Source organism: Juglans microcarpa x Juglans regia, chromosome 8D (assembly GCF_004785595.1).
Source record: "Juglans microcarpa x Juglans regia isolate MS1-56 chromosome 8D, Jm3101_v1.0, whole genome shotgun sequence".
Taxonomy (NCBI): domain Eukaryota; kingdom Viridiplantae; phylum Streptophyta; class Magnoliopsida; order Fagales; family Juglandaceae; genus Juglans; species Juglans microcarpa x Juglans regia.
Window position 1 is genome coordinate 2,531,037 of NC_054608.1, and position 15,147 is coordinate 2,546,183.

Consider the following 15,147-nt stretch of genomic DNA (forward strand, 5'->3'; position numbering starts at 1 on the left):
GAAGTTTGGATGGTTGTAATCCATCAAAAGTAAAGAAGTTTTGCACAAGTATCTACAAAATTGAGGTAGCCAGATGGAAATCACAGATGTCTAAACTCAGTTAAAATATATCCAGGTACCATCTCCTCAGACGTCCAAGCTCTTACAACTTTAAAACTGCACGACATCATGTAGCTCAACCGTGTATGAGAAGTTTCTCTCGGCGATATTTTCAACTTCCAACTTTTCCAGAACATAGATGCTTGGCAACCTCATATGTACAGGGAATACAAGATAATGGCAAAGGAACTTTTGCAGGAGATTCGTGTTGATAAGAAAACTGTGAACCAAATACTTAGAAGTTTTGTTACTGTCTCACCAAGGATGCTCGAGTGTGCTTCCCAAAAGTTCGGCTTGATTATGTCACAATGTTCTACAGTAACTTTCTTGTGAGAATTTCCAACGGATGCTCCATTCTCATCTGCTAAAGTTATGTCTTCCTGCATACAAAACTAATATCTGAGCTTCAGAAGATACACTATCAAGGAAGATTGGAAAATGACAGACACACAGGATGTTGTAAAACACAACCATTGAGGTTGAAGGAAGCCAACCAAACAGTTTGTCCCAATTTCTTACCTCAGCTATCAACACTGAACAAAGGACAATTTGGTACCATACAATAGAATTTTGGGGTGCTTTCTTTAAAAGTCAAAAGTTTCTTTTAAATGAAAATTATTTATCTTTTTTGTCATTTTCCAATAAAATCACAAGAAGGTGTGTGGAGTGCTGGTTGCTTACAAGCAAAAGGACATATATCTACCTAAATAAGGACCTGAGAAGAATATTGTAAGCTTCTGAATAAAGTGGAACAAGTGATGAGAGAGAACCACCATCACTAACTACTCAGGTTAGATGCCAAATGGCATGCTTACACACACAGCAAAGCTATCTACGTGTAGATTAATTTGGAAGGTCCAACTATCAGCCAAACAATTTGTCATATAGAAATTTATTTAAGCATATTGATGCAAGCACAATAGAGTCCACATTCTCTCAAGAGTGGTCACCATTACTACAAACTCAGTCCTAGAGTGGCATCACCTTCAAACAGATAAGCATTCACCAGATGAGCTCAAAAACCAGGCTGAGATGATCGGTCTAGGTGATTGAGCATCTAACACAACTCGAACCAACTCATATCCACATTTCATTATGCACCCCAAATTGTAACAGTGCAACATCTCTTGGTGGACTGTGATACAAATTCAATATAATCTGGGAGAAGTTGCATTGAAAGTACTATGAAGAATTCACCTCTGGTAAGGAGAAAAAGATTACCTTCTCCCAGAAAGCCAAGGAACCTTTGCGGAACATGGGTTCTAATTCATTGTACTTGATATAGAATTCCTTGATAAGTAGTTCATTTTTCTCTCTTGCTTGAGTACCCTGGAAAATTAACATTCCAACAGCAACATTAACAGCTGATATTCATATGGTTACCTTCTCTCCCTATAACATAGATTTCAAAATGATACAGACTAAATTTGCATTTTTATAAATGTCACAAACTTGATAATAAAATAGTGCAAGTACATAGAAAATAAAAGAAGGCAACAGTAACAGAATAGGCAACAATCCATGTACTTGAGAGAGTACCAGGGGCGAGCTCCTATGACCTTTAGACAACAGCAAAAGAATCATAACAGAAACAGATAAATAAAATGATTAGAAGAGTAGAAGTACATTGAAGATATAAAATGCCAAGAAATATAGATGATTTAGTAGTCTGTCATCTAGGAGTGTTCAATAGACCAAACCATAGAAAGTATACATACCATGATCCTCAAAAATCAATAATCCCACTAGGATTCAATGAAACTTCTTAAATATTTCTCCTAATGGTGGAAATCTGCATGATTGTGACTGTTTTTATGTGTATGCATACGTACTTTTAGGAGTCTCTGCTCCATTATATGCAAGCAACATATATTAAGCAAGGGAAAAATGTTGAGTAATGTTTACAAATAAAGATGCTTAAACCACAAGGCTCTGGAAAATCAACCTTTTAACTGCTTGAAAGGTTTAAAATCTGCAAGCTCAAAACAAAAATCTTCAGCAAGGGATTAACTTACAGTAGACCAAGAAATTAAAACAATAAAACTCTCCAAAAAGAGTTTGAAATGATGATCATATGTCAACAATATGCTCTCTCTCATAGTGGAGTCCCTTGCTCTAAATTACTTGTGGAGGATTCCGTCTAAATACGGAAAATATATGATCTACTTACGCAGCATAAAGAATTCCATTAGAACAAGAATACACATCATAGAAAAGAAAGAAAACCAAGAAAAAGAAAAGACAAGAAAAGCTAAAGAACAAGACGAATACAAAGGAAGTAATCTAACAAAACTGAAGGAACAATCCTTGGAGAGGGTGAACAGATCTTAGCACACACCTTCAGATAATCTTGAGCTTCACTTTTGCTTTTTCCTTTCTTGTTTACAAGCATCCAGAAACAAGTATTATACTGATTATTAATGTGGCCCGCAATATGTCTACAGAATTAACAACGATGGCCTAATACAGAACAAGTTTATACACTCTGTGTCTGCAAAAGTCATTAATTTGGTTTTACATGTTAAAAAACCAGCCTCATTTGGTTACACAAGTGAGATGAGATGAGATGAAAGTTGAATAAAATATTGTTAGAATATAATTTTTAAATATTATTTTTGTTTTTGGGATTTGAAAAAGTTGAATTGTTTTTATTTTGTTTGGGAGTTTGGGAAAGTTGTAATGATTAGGTAAGATGAGATGAGATTGTTTTGTTTTCTCCCCAAATTTTGTCTGCTACCATAATATCATTAACAATGTTATCATAATTTGTAAAATGCACATAATACTCACAATCAACTTGTCTCCATGCTAGATGGTCTCGAAAAATCTCATCTGATGGATAGCATACAGCACGTCCATCAAAAGAAGGAGGGTACTTCAATTCTTTCCATTTCATTACATACATGGAAGAGAAGAATGATACAGTGACAGACACTATTTCACTGCAAAGGTGATAATCAAAGTGATTTTAATACTGAATGCTCAGGTATACATTAAACACTAGAAGTCTCCAACAGGCAAATTGAACATTCAAATTTCCCCGCATAGGCATCACGAGTTACAAAACAGGCAAGGAGAGAGCATTCCTTCCTGTCTCCCATCCCAACACGATATTATCCCACAAAAACTATATGACTACAGTGTTTGGAACTAAAACAATAAAGGTAGGAGAAAGACCTTGCTCGACGTTGATAGAAATGAGAATCCTTCTTAAAAACGAAGCTGGATAACACCAACAATGTGATTAGAAACAGCTACAAGTATTGAGTCTAGAACTATAAAACATGAAATAATGCCATACCTGTACTCATCACTCACACCATAGGCAAATATTATATCTGGAATCTCTTGTAACACAGCCACTGCACATGAATTCATAAGGTATGGCATTATTATATCATTCGGCTTCCCAAATTGATGAACTTCAGAAAATCTACCACAATACAGACAACTGAACCCTAAGCCTCATTTGCAGTATCTTAGCGGGAAAACCAAGCAACAAAATTCCATGCATCACAGATTGGGAACATATAGGTCAGCAGGGTCCTCTATACTTTCTTCACTTAAGAGAAAACTACCTCCATTGTAAATTATCTTTTGATTTTCAGTCATTTTAATTGATTAGACGTTTCTCATAAAGTAGGATTTTGAATGACCCAAAATTTTCACATCCGTTCTATTCTACAAGCTGTATTATACTTGTGACAACAAATGACCATAAGACATGTCAGCACTTTTGCATGTGCCCTAAATTGTGAAAGCTTCCTCGTCAAGGTGCAACCTAGTGGTTAAAGGGCGGATTTGAGATGAGATTTAAACTCACATATCTTGGTTCGATTCCACACTAAGAATCCTCCTAGATTAATTGATACCGAATTTTGACGAGTAGGGTTGTGCATCGGAACTTTTTTTTTTTTTTTCATCTGGAGTTTACACCCAGGGGTGGGTCCAAAGGGCCCTGAATTAGTGAGGTTCCATGTCATCAGTGCATGGTTGCATGCCTAATGGTCTTCATGTATTTATCGGAATATTTAAACATACAGTGACCAGGGTTTTCTAATATTTTGGAAACTGAGCGGAGCCTACCCTACAACGCTTCCAACTTCATTTGATTAGCAACAATGAGAACCAAGAACGGGAAAAGAAACTGTCAGTCCCAGTTCTAGCAACAATGGCGCTATGTTTCTATGCATATTTTAACTTTACCTGTGAAAATGGCAGCCATCAATTCTAATTACAATCCATGTAGATGGCATCAATTTGTTCTCAAATTGGAAGAACCTAACATACTCCAATTTTATTTTGTCCGCATCCTCCGTAAAACCACCCACCTCCTTCAAAAGACTTGGATGTTCATTCCAAAAACTTCTTCCAGCTATATTCTCAGCATGGACAATTCTAGCCTTTCTCCTATGTCTTTTAACAGGTGCACCATTCTCGTTGTACTTGACATTTTCTCGTTGCACCGGCTTGGCATGTTAGAAGCCCAAGGCAATGTAGAAAAGAGAAATAAGGGATAAAAAGTATGCATTTTGGTACGAATTGAAAATCTACTTTTATCATTGCCAACCAAATGCACATGCCATACCACTCATATGAACATAATGATGAGCAAAACAATCTGTAGTACTGTAGGTATTAGTTGAGGGCACTTATAGCCAGGTCACTAGCAGTTAGGCGGGACCAAACATGCTTTTCAAGATCTTATAGAGACCAAGGATAACTACATTTGAAATACATGATTACCTTTGTTTTTAAAATGCAGGATCCTTGACGGTAAATGGCAGGAAGGTTCTTGTAATTGATGTGGAACTTTTGGAAAAGCAACTAATTTTACTGTCGTTCTTGGGTGCCCTGACAGTTTAGAGATACAATACAGCTATTAATAAACAAGGGGATATTTTTAAGTCATTATGCATGCCAACATTGGAAACCCAAATATTTCTTTGGATACAAAGTGCTGGACAAGAATCAAAGCAAAGATACATGAATTAAAAATTTGGTTAAATCTAGTTAGACTGGAAATTGGACTCTGTTGAAGGATATAACGGTAAAATTCCAAAAATTCTAAAGTAAATAAAGAAAATGATGACACAAAAGTCACTTAAAACAATGGAAGTAAAAGTTAAAACAAAAAAAAGTACCGTTTAATCTTGGAAATCCAAAAGCTAGCAAACCTTTTCACACAGACTAATATACATGTAAAATGCATATTTTCTTTTGACAAGATATGTATGTAAAACATCTTTTTATAGGTATATGCATGGAAAAAGATATGAAAGACAGATTCAAACAAATTAGCACCTTTAAAAACTCGTGTGCTTTATTTTCTGTCTCTCCACCTTTAACCAACATCCAGAGATAAGTATCATGCAGGTTATTGAGATGACCTGTAAAAAGAAAAGATAAATGTGAATGGTAAGACCTAATCATGTTGTCGATTTTCTCTAAAGTCTCAGAAGTAGTTAAAACCAAATCCAAACAAGAAACTCATTTCAGAAATGTTCAAAGTTGCTGAAATGATATTTAACACCAGTGGTCAAGTACTTACAATCGTTTTGTCTCCATGCAAGATATGCTTGAAGAACTTCTATTGACGCACAACTTATTACACGCGAATGATATGATGGGGGATATTTCAACTCTTTCTCAGGGAAGAATTATTTCCATTTGATGACATATACAGAGGAGAATAAGGAGACGATGAGAGATAGTAGCTTGCTGCAGAGTCAATTTAGATAGCAAGTGAACACTGAGAATAAATATACAATTAGGATCTTGTTTATTGAACTTGCAAAAAACATGACTGTTACAAAATACAAACTTTGGTAGGGGTCCAGAGCAATCACATCTCAATGCTAAGACCAGTGTATGTATAGCTGCCTGTGCTATTTTATTTTAGCTGTTGGATTCGTTAATACTTCTCATGCTGTTTAGATTACTATGGTCCTTGAATGCTATATTTTTTGTCATACACTGATAATAGTGTACTCTTTTTTTAGGGCTGTGTGCACAAGCTAAAATTGTCAAGCAAAAGGCCTTTCTATTCACACCCTGACATCACAATCCCCCACAAATGATAACTTACACACATCAAAGACCATAGAAGGCGCAAAGAAAAAAAAAAGACCACAGAAGATAAAGAAGTAAGTTCAGATTAAAAACCTGGCACGCCGCTGGTAGAACTTGGATGTCTTCTTGAAAACAAAACTGCAACTCATATCACAGATAAACCATGAAGCTTTGCATAGGGAAGTTAATAATGTCATATTATAATGTCGTAGGCATATAACAAGATGAGTGATGCATGTAGAGAAAACACTATAACTAGCAAAATGTACTACCTGTACTCATCACTGAATCCATAGGAGAATGCTATGTCAGGATACTCCTCCAAAATGGCAGTTGCACACGAGTTCATCAAATTCAAGGCTCTTTCATCATCTGGCTTCTCAAACTCATGAACTTCCGAAAACCTATCACATAATTAAAAACCTGAGTTCCATGCAGCATTCCTGCATTCGTACTATCAGAATTCCTAATTTATTGCAGAGACAGCACGAAGCGGTATGTGGGTAGCCAGTGAGTCGTTTGTACAGTGCTCACATTGGGCATGTTATTATATGTTGCTTCCAATTTCTAGTTCAGCATCACCTTTTAGACTAAATGGTCACAAAACCATGGCAGCACAAGACTATAAATTGCCCTAATGCATAGAAACTGAGTAAGCTGTTTTACCTTCGAAATCGCGGCCATCGATTCGAACAACGATCAAATTGGGCAGCATGACCTCGTCTTCAACCTCGAATGACTTCACATACTCGTACTTGCTGTTTGCCATCACAACTCCAGACAAAAACAGACAAAAAGAAAAAGGGAAAGCCTTCTTTCAGGCTTAGTCTCACAGAACAATGATCAAACACCTGTTGCGCCAGCAGAAGCTCAGAAAGGCCTCCATATTAAAGTACGGCTTGACCGCGTCTGTCTGTCTTTGTTTGCAAATAATAATGTCCACAGCAACTAATGGAAAACCCAATAAACGAGCAACACAAACAGAATAAACGGGCAATACAGATGGAATGAATTTAGCTCCAAATAAATGATGCCTTCTCTCTAAAACAAATATGGAACTCCAATTTTTCAAAGAAATTCACTCTAGTTTGGGAAAACCCAATAAACGAGCAACACAAATAGAATGAATTTGAGTCCAAATAAATTATGCCATCAGCTTTCAGACAATGGCCCAGGGTCCATATGTTAGGAGCTAACTCAGATGATAAGAACAGAATAGATGGAAAAGAAAAAACGAAACAAAATTGAGAGAAAATAAACACTTTCACTATCCAAATGAAGCAAGTCAAAACCAGCCTTAGTTTTTTTTTAATAATTTCTTAAACCCCGTAAAAATACTCCTCAAAGATTCTTCATGTTAAGGTGTGATTTGTAACCATCAATTGGAAAGGGAAAAAGAGTCATTTCCAATCCGCAGTGGCGACTCGGACCTTAGTTGGTGTCGATTGAAGCCCACGAGGGCGGTCCGAAGAGACGGTACTGTGTTCATACGTACTTCCATTACAGTAAATAGAAAATAAATAGATCATATAAATGGAGAGGTGTTCCTTCTGTTGATCGTCGGGTGCGACAGGAGACAAAATTCAACCATGCTACTGTAATGGGAGACGAAGCTCGACCACATTGCTACAACGGGAGACAAAGCTCAACTGTGCTGCTACGACAGGCGACAGAGCTCGATCGCACTATTATGACGGGAGACAGAGCTCGATCAAGCTAATGCATCAAGAGATAGAGCTCGACTGATCTGGTGGGGTAGGAAACGAAGCTCGATCGTGCTGCTACGTAGGGAAACAGAGCTTAACCAAGCTACTATGACAGGACACAAAGCTTGATCGCGATGCTGCATCTGGAGACAGAGCTTGATCGATATGGCGGGACAGGAGACAGAGCTTGACCGCAATGCTACGATGGGAGACAGAGCTCGACTGCACAAGGGAGTTTTTGGTCAGTGTAGATAATCCAAATTATAATCTTGAGATCTACAAATCTGAGCCACTTCACTTGAGTGTGGTGAGGAGCTGAGGAACCATGTAGGTTGGTAAGAAGCAATTTGGTGTGACCGGTTGGGCACTTTGCATGGGCCATGCAACATACAGGGCAGCCTGGACTTGCTCCTCATGAGCCCTAGGTGCATGGCGATGTAACCCCCCATGCATGGCCATCGCGTGAGTGTGAGGACTGTTGTCTTGGTTCAGTGCAGTGGATTGGACCATTGCGCATGGATGCTCGTGGTGATTGAGTCCATTGGGCGAGCCAACTCCTTGCCCGCCGTGGTGAGGTGAGGAAATGGTTGTCATGGCAAGTAAGCATGTTGTGACCGAGGGAGGGTGGCGAGATGGTGTGGCAAGGGCCTTCCATGGCTGAGAAGCACCTCAGCCACCTCGTGGGTGAAAAGCTTGTGTTCGAGCGACTATAGTTGCCCGTCATAGAACTGGGCAAGGACTTGTTGGGTCGAGAAGGCTTCTTGTCGTGGCCGAAGAGCTTGTGGCAAGATCATTTGGGCGGGCAAGGTAGCTTGCCTACCGTGCACGGGCAAGGTGGTGCCCACTAGTGTGGTGGGGAGCTTGTGGCGAGTTTCATGGTCGAGCAACTCGCTTTATGGTCGAGATCTGGTGTTTGCTGCCGTGTGACCGGTGCGGAAGGTCCCACCGGCACTTTCTATTGTCGGGACCATCATGCCTGCGACAAAAAAGGCTGATGTGTCCAATTGCGGCTGCTGGAGGCCTTAGCGGGTCACGAGCAGTTGGCGGGTGGTAACCTGCTAGCTTTTAGGTTCTTGCTAGCAAGAAAACGATGGGAGAACTCTCGTCGACTCCATCTGGGTGTTGGGCATGATAATGGGGACCTTGTCGTACCCTCCGAGGGAGGTGGCGGGCTTGCATGCTCGCATCTACGTGCATCCTAGTACATCCGTGATGTGCACCGGATGGTTTTTGTGGGTGCACTGACCATCGTGGCGGTTTGGAAATAGGGTTACCGTGCCAGAGATAGACACTGTCGACGACCCTCGTGGTGGCCGTTGGTTGCTTCTCCAGCTCCTAGGTGGTTGGCAAGATTGCTCCCGTTGGCCCTTGGACCTTGCACGACGAGAACCAAGTAGAGAAAGAGTTAAGGTGTGTTTTGTAACCAGGCTAGAAAGGTGTAAAGAGTCACTCATGGCCCATAGTGACGACTTAGGCCTTGGTCGGTATCAATTAAAGCCCAAGAAGGCGGTTCAGAGCGATGGTACGGTGTCCGTGTCTTCATCCATTGCAGTAAATAGAAAATAAATGCAACAAATATAAATAGAGAATAAGACAAACAGATTTAAGTGGTTCAGCACAGGGCGTACGCCCACGGGTTGTTTAGAGGATAAATACACTTTAAATAAGAGTATTTTACAGTCTCTTATGGTTTCTCGTAGCTCATTGTACAAATGGAGTCGGTAACCCCTACTGCCTAGAGAAAATAATCAAACTAAAGCTTTTGTCTAGAGGTTGAAAAAATTCTTGCATCTAGTCACCCAAAAGTCTCCATCTCTCAGTTGATTTTATCCCTTTTATTAGCCTCTGACAGTAGTAGGTCATGAACTCGGTTTTATGTTATTTTGTTGCTCTCTTTTGCATATTTGACCCTCTTTCTCTCTATTTTTCCCTTCAGTTCCCCCTTTCCCTCTAACTTCCCCCATCTCTTGTCCCAACCTTGTTTTTTTGTCCTCTTCTCTCACTTCCTTTCTAATGAAACCCCTCATTTGGACTAGGCCTAAGATGCCTAACTGGTGCAGAAAGACCATTTGACATTTAAATCTAAATTCAAACTAAATTTAAAAATCTTGTATCCAAATACAACCTGTTTTTGCCTGATTTGGGTAGCTTGGATTCTAAACTTATCTCAACTCATCATTATAACTTTTCTAAATTTTAATATAAAATATAATAAACAATTTAATTTTTTTAAATCCCAAACTAACAATAATATTAAAAAATAATATTTTAATAATATTTTATTTAACTTTCAATTTTCATCTCAACTCAACTCAACTCAACTAAGTTCAACATCCAAATGTAACCTTAAAATTTAAAGTAAAAAATAGATAAATGAATTAAATAAATCCTATCATATTTATTGCCCGGCTAAATCCAATCTGAAAATTCCACCAAGATTGGTGTTAGCAATGAGTTCAATAAATTGAAAATTCATAAAAACTTTTACAGCACCCTGTTTTCAGTTACCTCCCCAACACACTGCAAAGAACTCTTTTTGTCTCTCTCTTTTTAAAGTAATGTTAATATACTTTTTGCAATGGAAAGCAATATTCTGTTGCAATGGAAACTTAAAACATTCCATGTGAAAGCTGCGGCATCAGAGTCCCAAGCACCATTTACACATTTCAGCCTAAGCTTGATCGACTCTACATCAATGGAACCTTGAAAAACGCATAGCTGCATTTCATTTTTTCAACTGCCCAAAACCCCTGTGAGCAGGAATTTATGAACAGTTTGAGGAGAACAGAAGAAACAAAGGAAGAATGGGGTGTTCTGTCACTGCATCTCTATCCCATGTTATGTGGATACAGATCAGTAAGCAAATTTCATTAACAGGATGAAGAAAATATAGAGATACCCACCATGAACAAACAGGATGAATATTTCACCAGATGCAAAGGAAAAACATAAGTAAATTTATATTTATGGGGTAATATTCGCCAAAACCACAGACAAGTAAAACATCTTCTTCTCTCTGCCCAAAAACATAAACATTTTTACTAGTATCATATTGAATTCCATCAGGCGTCAGTTCACGCCTGGTGTTTTAAGCATCCATGCTGATAATGCAACGGATAGACTTCCCGTGCAGCATGTAATCGAACGCTTTGTTGATCTCCGAGAAAGTGACTGAGTGAGTGATAAATTTCTCAACTTCAAGCTCCTATAACAGCAACAAGAGATAGTATCAGTCACAAAGATATTGAACACAAGATTAGCCCTGGCCTTGTTATGTCAAATTAACAAGAAAAGCTTACCTTGTTCATGTACTTTTCCACGACACCAGGAATATCAGTGCGGGGCTTGTAGTTGCCAAAGAAGGTGCCCTTAAGAGTCCTCTCGTTCAGCAGGTTCATAGGATGAGTCTTGAATAAGTCGTCTTTATTTGGGACTCCAACAAGCACTGCAACACCCCAACCCTGTCAAAGAAGCAAATTTTAGTGTAACATAGTTGGAAACTTGAACTATTTCTCTGATTTTCTAATTATAGAACAGGCTAAAAAATTTATGAACAGTCATTACATCATGAACGCATTCAAAAGCTGAGATCATGGCCTGGATGCTTCCAGTACATTCAACAGCCCTATCCACCCCTCCATCAGTCATCTCAGCAATCACCTATTAATCAAAATTCCATTGTTAAAACAAAGACAAGGTGTCTGGAATCAGAACTTACTGGTTACAAAATAGAAAAGGTCATGGTATTCGAAGTAACCTCTTGAACAGGCTTATCGTGATCTTTTGGATTCACAAATTCAGTGACTCCAAATTTCTTGGCTGTCAAAGAGATTGATAATATAAGCCATCATCAGTACATAAATACAACCTCAATATCAATAGCGTCAAAGGATTACTTACAAAGTATCTATTAGATACTTTGAATGTGTTTATAAATTCTTTTGTCCAATTGATTAACTCACCTTCCTCGAAACGACTGGAGTTCAGATCAATACCAATGATTCTTGAAGCCCCAGCAATCCTTGCCCCTTCAGCAGCCTAAATATCAGGAAAAAAAGAAAGTTTCAGAAAAATCATCACAATCTTTTTGCAGTTGGAAAAAGCAATAAAACATTAAAAAAAAAAAAAACTTACAGCAAGGCCGACGGCACCCAGTCCAAAGACAGCCACAGATTGCCCCTTCTTGGGTTTTGCAACATTCAAAGTGGCACCAAGACCTTCAACCACAAAGCCAAATAGATCATTGTACTGCAAGATTTTAAGAGTGTGTATTCTCACTGCTATCAGTTTACTATTCTTCAAATGGAAGGAATTGTTCCGAACCTGTGGATATTCCGCAACTAAGAACACAAACTTTGTCAAGTGGGGCTGCAGGGTTGATCTTGGCAAGGCAGCCAACATGGATAACAGTGTATTCACTAAATGTAGAGGTGCCAACAAAATGGTAAATTGGCTGCCCATTTTTGGAGAACCTCGTCTTGCCATCGCTAAGCATAACACCCCTGTCAGTGTTAATCCTGAGGAGGTCACACATATTACTTTCCTCTGATTTACAATGGCGACATTCCTTGCACTCGCCAGTGAAGATAGGGAGGACATGGTCTCCTGGTTTGAGATCAGTAACACCCTCGCCTACACTCTCCACAATTCTGTACAGAAGCAAAGCAAACAATGAGTACTTTTTCACATAACAAAAAAATAGTTTTCTTTTTCTTTAACTGAGAGCTCTATATCAATTACTCAAGACTCATGAGATGAATAGACAACTGTTAGAAATCTAGAAATATACGTACCCTCCAGCTTCATGTCCAAATATGCGAGGAAACAGCGGTGTCTGGCCCTGAAATATAAAGAACCATTTAAGTTTCAGCTACAAAGTGAATACATCCTCAATTAAACCAATCAAATTCAGTTATGAACAAAGTTTGCTGATTGTTATGCACATGTTTGTATCAAACCAGGTACCATAATAACAAGGAAACAGGGGAGAGCCGAAAGAAGCAATCAAATGGGGCAAAACTTCGAGGATTTTACACTAATCCAGTACGTTACAACACCATTTGCATAATATGGATAGTATTAATTAAAATGCCACTAACTCCATTTCTCTTATTATGTTTAGGTATTGACCCCCATAATCCTAATAGATTTAATTTGAGATGCGTGCAATAGATATTATCTCAAATCTTTTACCTTGGCTTCCCAAAAGTAAACATCAGTGTGACAAAGGGAGGTGAAAAGGATCTTCACGCGGACTTCATTTGCCTGAGGTGGTGCCACTTCCACTTCTTCAATCACCAGCGGCTTCCCAGCCTCCCATGCCACCGCGGCTACATTAAACACATAACCCAGTTAGCAGATACCCCCAACATAACATCAAGATTTCAAATTGTCAACAATCATACAAGGAAAAGGCATCAACCTGTGTAAGTAAGATTTGGAAAGAAAATATTTAAGAGAGATGCATATAGAAGACTTTATATAGAAATTTCAGAGCTGCGTTAACCAGGAAAAAGAAAAGAAATTATTTCTTAAAAATAATATCTTTAAAGCAGATCACAGCCCCAGAACAAAATTTGCTGAAATATCGAAACAGCTTAAGATTAATCTGAAAACAAGGAATAAGGAAAACCAGTTCCTTATATCATGCATAGAGGCAGAAAATATTCCTTATATCGCATCCCCAACAACTAGAAATAAGGAAAGGAAAACAAAAGTTCAATAAGAAGAACCGACAGTGATCAGTTCGTACACATACTTTACAATAACCAAATCCCAAATTCATCCCCCCATAAACAACAGTGTCACAAAGAGTTTCTGCAAAACAGATCAAAATCAAACTAAAAGAAAATTCTTTTCTGTCATATAAAGAAATCCACGGGCCAGTAACTTAAAAAAAAAAAAAAAAAAAAAAAAAAAAAAAAAAAAAAAAAAAAAAAACACAGAATCAGTGGCAACCCATCACCAAGACGACCCACAATACACTAAATCGCATTTGACAAACAGCGGAAAAGAGAGATTAGCGGTGGTGGCGGCGGTGGTCACGGCTCACCTTTGCACTTAATAACCTGACCGACAGTGCTCGACATGACAAATTCGGATAATGATGATAAGAATCGCTCGCTTTGTTTAATTTGGTTGTGAGATATGTCTATCTGTGTCTGGGGAGGTATATATAGGTGTCAAGTGCCAGTGAGAGGAGGAGAAAACCGTTAAAAATACCAGAATACTATTCTAAAAGGTTGTCACTGTGTCAAAACCACTAGTAGTATCCCACGGCGCCTGCTGGTTCAAGGTCGCTGCATGGCTGGCTGTCTGTTCATAGTATTTGACCGTTACTAATGATTTGTCAAAACTAGCTTAATTCTTTTTGACTGTGTATTTATTATAAGCTCAGTTTGATAAAAATGTAACCTGGTTTTGAATTTAGGACAAAATTTTAGTGGTGTAGGATTGAGATATAACTCGGAGAAATTATAAGATATTTTTAAAATATTAATCATGATGTGGTGCTTTCATCTTACCGTAATATAATATGTTATATCATTAAAATTAGTAACATGACTTGTTATAATAATCGGAATATTGCATATCCTTTAGTTTGAAATTACCTAATAATTATTCGATATTATTTTATCTTTTAACTAAGGTCCTGTTTTGATAGTGAGATGAAACGAGATGGTTTTAGATAAAAGTTAAAAGTTAAATAAAATATTATTAGAATATTATTTTTTTAAATATTATTATTGTTTTGTGATTTGAAAAGTTTAATTATTTATTATATTTAGTGTAAAAATTTAAAAAAATTGTAATGATGAGATGAAACCGTTTCTTTCTGTATCCAAACGGCACATTCATTCTTAATTAGGATTAAATTGATGTGTTTGTCATCTTTATGTATAACTATTAAATTTTATAAAGAAATGAACATTAATGTGCTGAAATTTATGCTCAATTTATGAAGAGGGATGGATCATAATTTCTATATAAAACATATCAATATTTAAAGTGATTAATATATACTTGGTAAAACATGAATTACCTAATAGAGAAATTAGTTTTTCTAATTAATGAGAGGAAGTAAGTAAGGAGGCAGGAAATTAAACAAAAAGTAATTAATATTTGTTAAATCCGTTACTTACAGATAAATTGATTTTGTAATTAAGGAGTTGAAAATTAAATGGATTGACATGTTAAGGAATTCTGAAAATTAATAAGCTGAATTAATTAATGGGGCTGAAAATTAAATGGAAAGTGGATTAATAATTAC

At 37.6% G+C, this 15,147-nt stretch overlaps 1 protein-coding gene and 1 pseudogene across 1 annotated transcript; both read right to left on the minus strand.

The window, feature by feature from the left end:
- Positions 1-251: 251 nt before the first annotated feature.
- Positions 252-7,013, minus strand: LOC121243123 (annotated as a pseudogene).
- Positions 7,014-10,811: 3,798 nt separating this feature from the next.
- On the minus strand, positions 10,812-14,215 carry LOC121242086 (alcohol dehydrogenase 1). The gene is made up of 10 exons (XM_041139991.1): positions 13,930-14,215; positions 13,071-13,207; positions 12,671-12,717; positions 12,201-12,526; positions 12,012-12,094; positions 11,840-11,915; positions 11,635-11,696; positions 11,442-11,537; positions 11,177-11,338; positions 10,812-11,082 (listed from the first exon to the last, which is right to left on the minus strand). Exons 1-10 carry the CDS (start codon positions 13,964-13,966, stop codon positions 10,966-10,968), a joined length of 1,143 nt encoding a protein of 380 aa, XP_040995925.1. The 5' UTR covers positions 13,967-14,215; the 3' UTR covers positions 10,812-10,965.
- Positions 14,216-15,147: the final 932 nt, after the last annotated feature.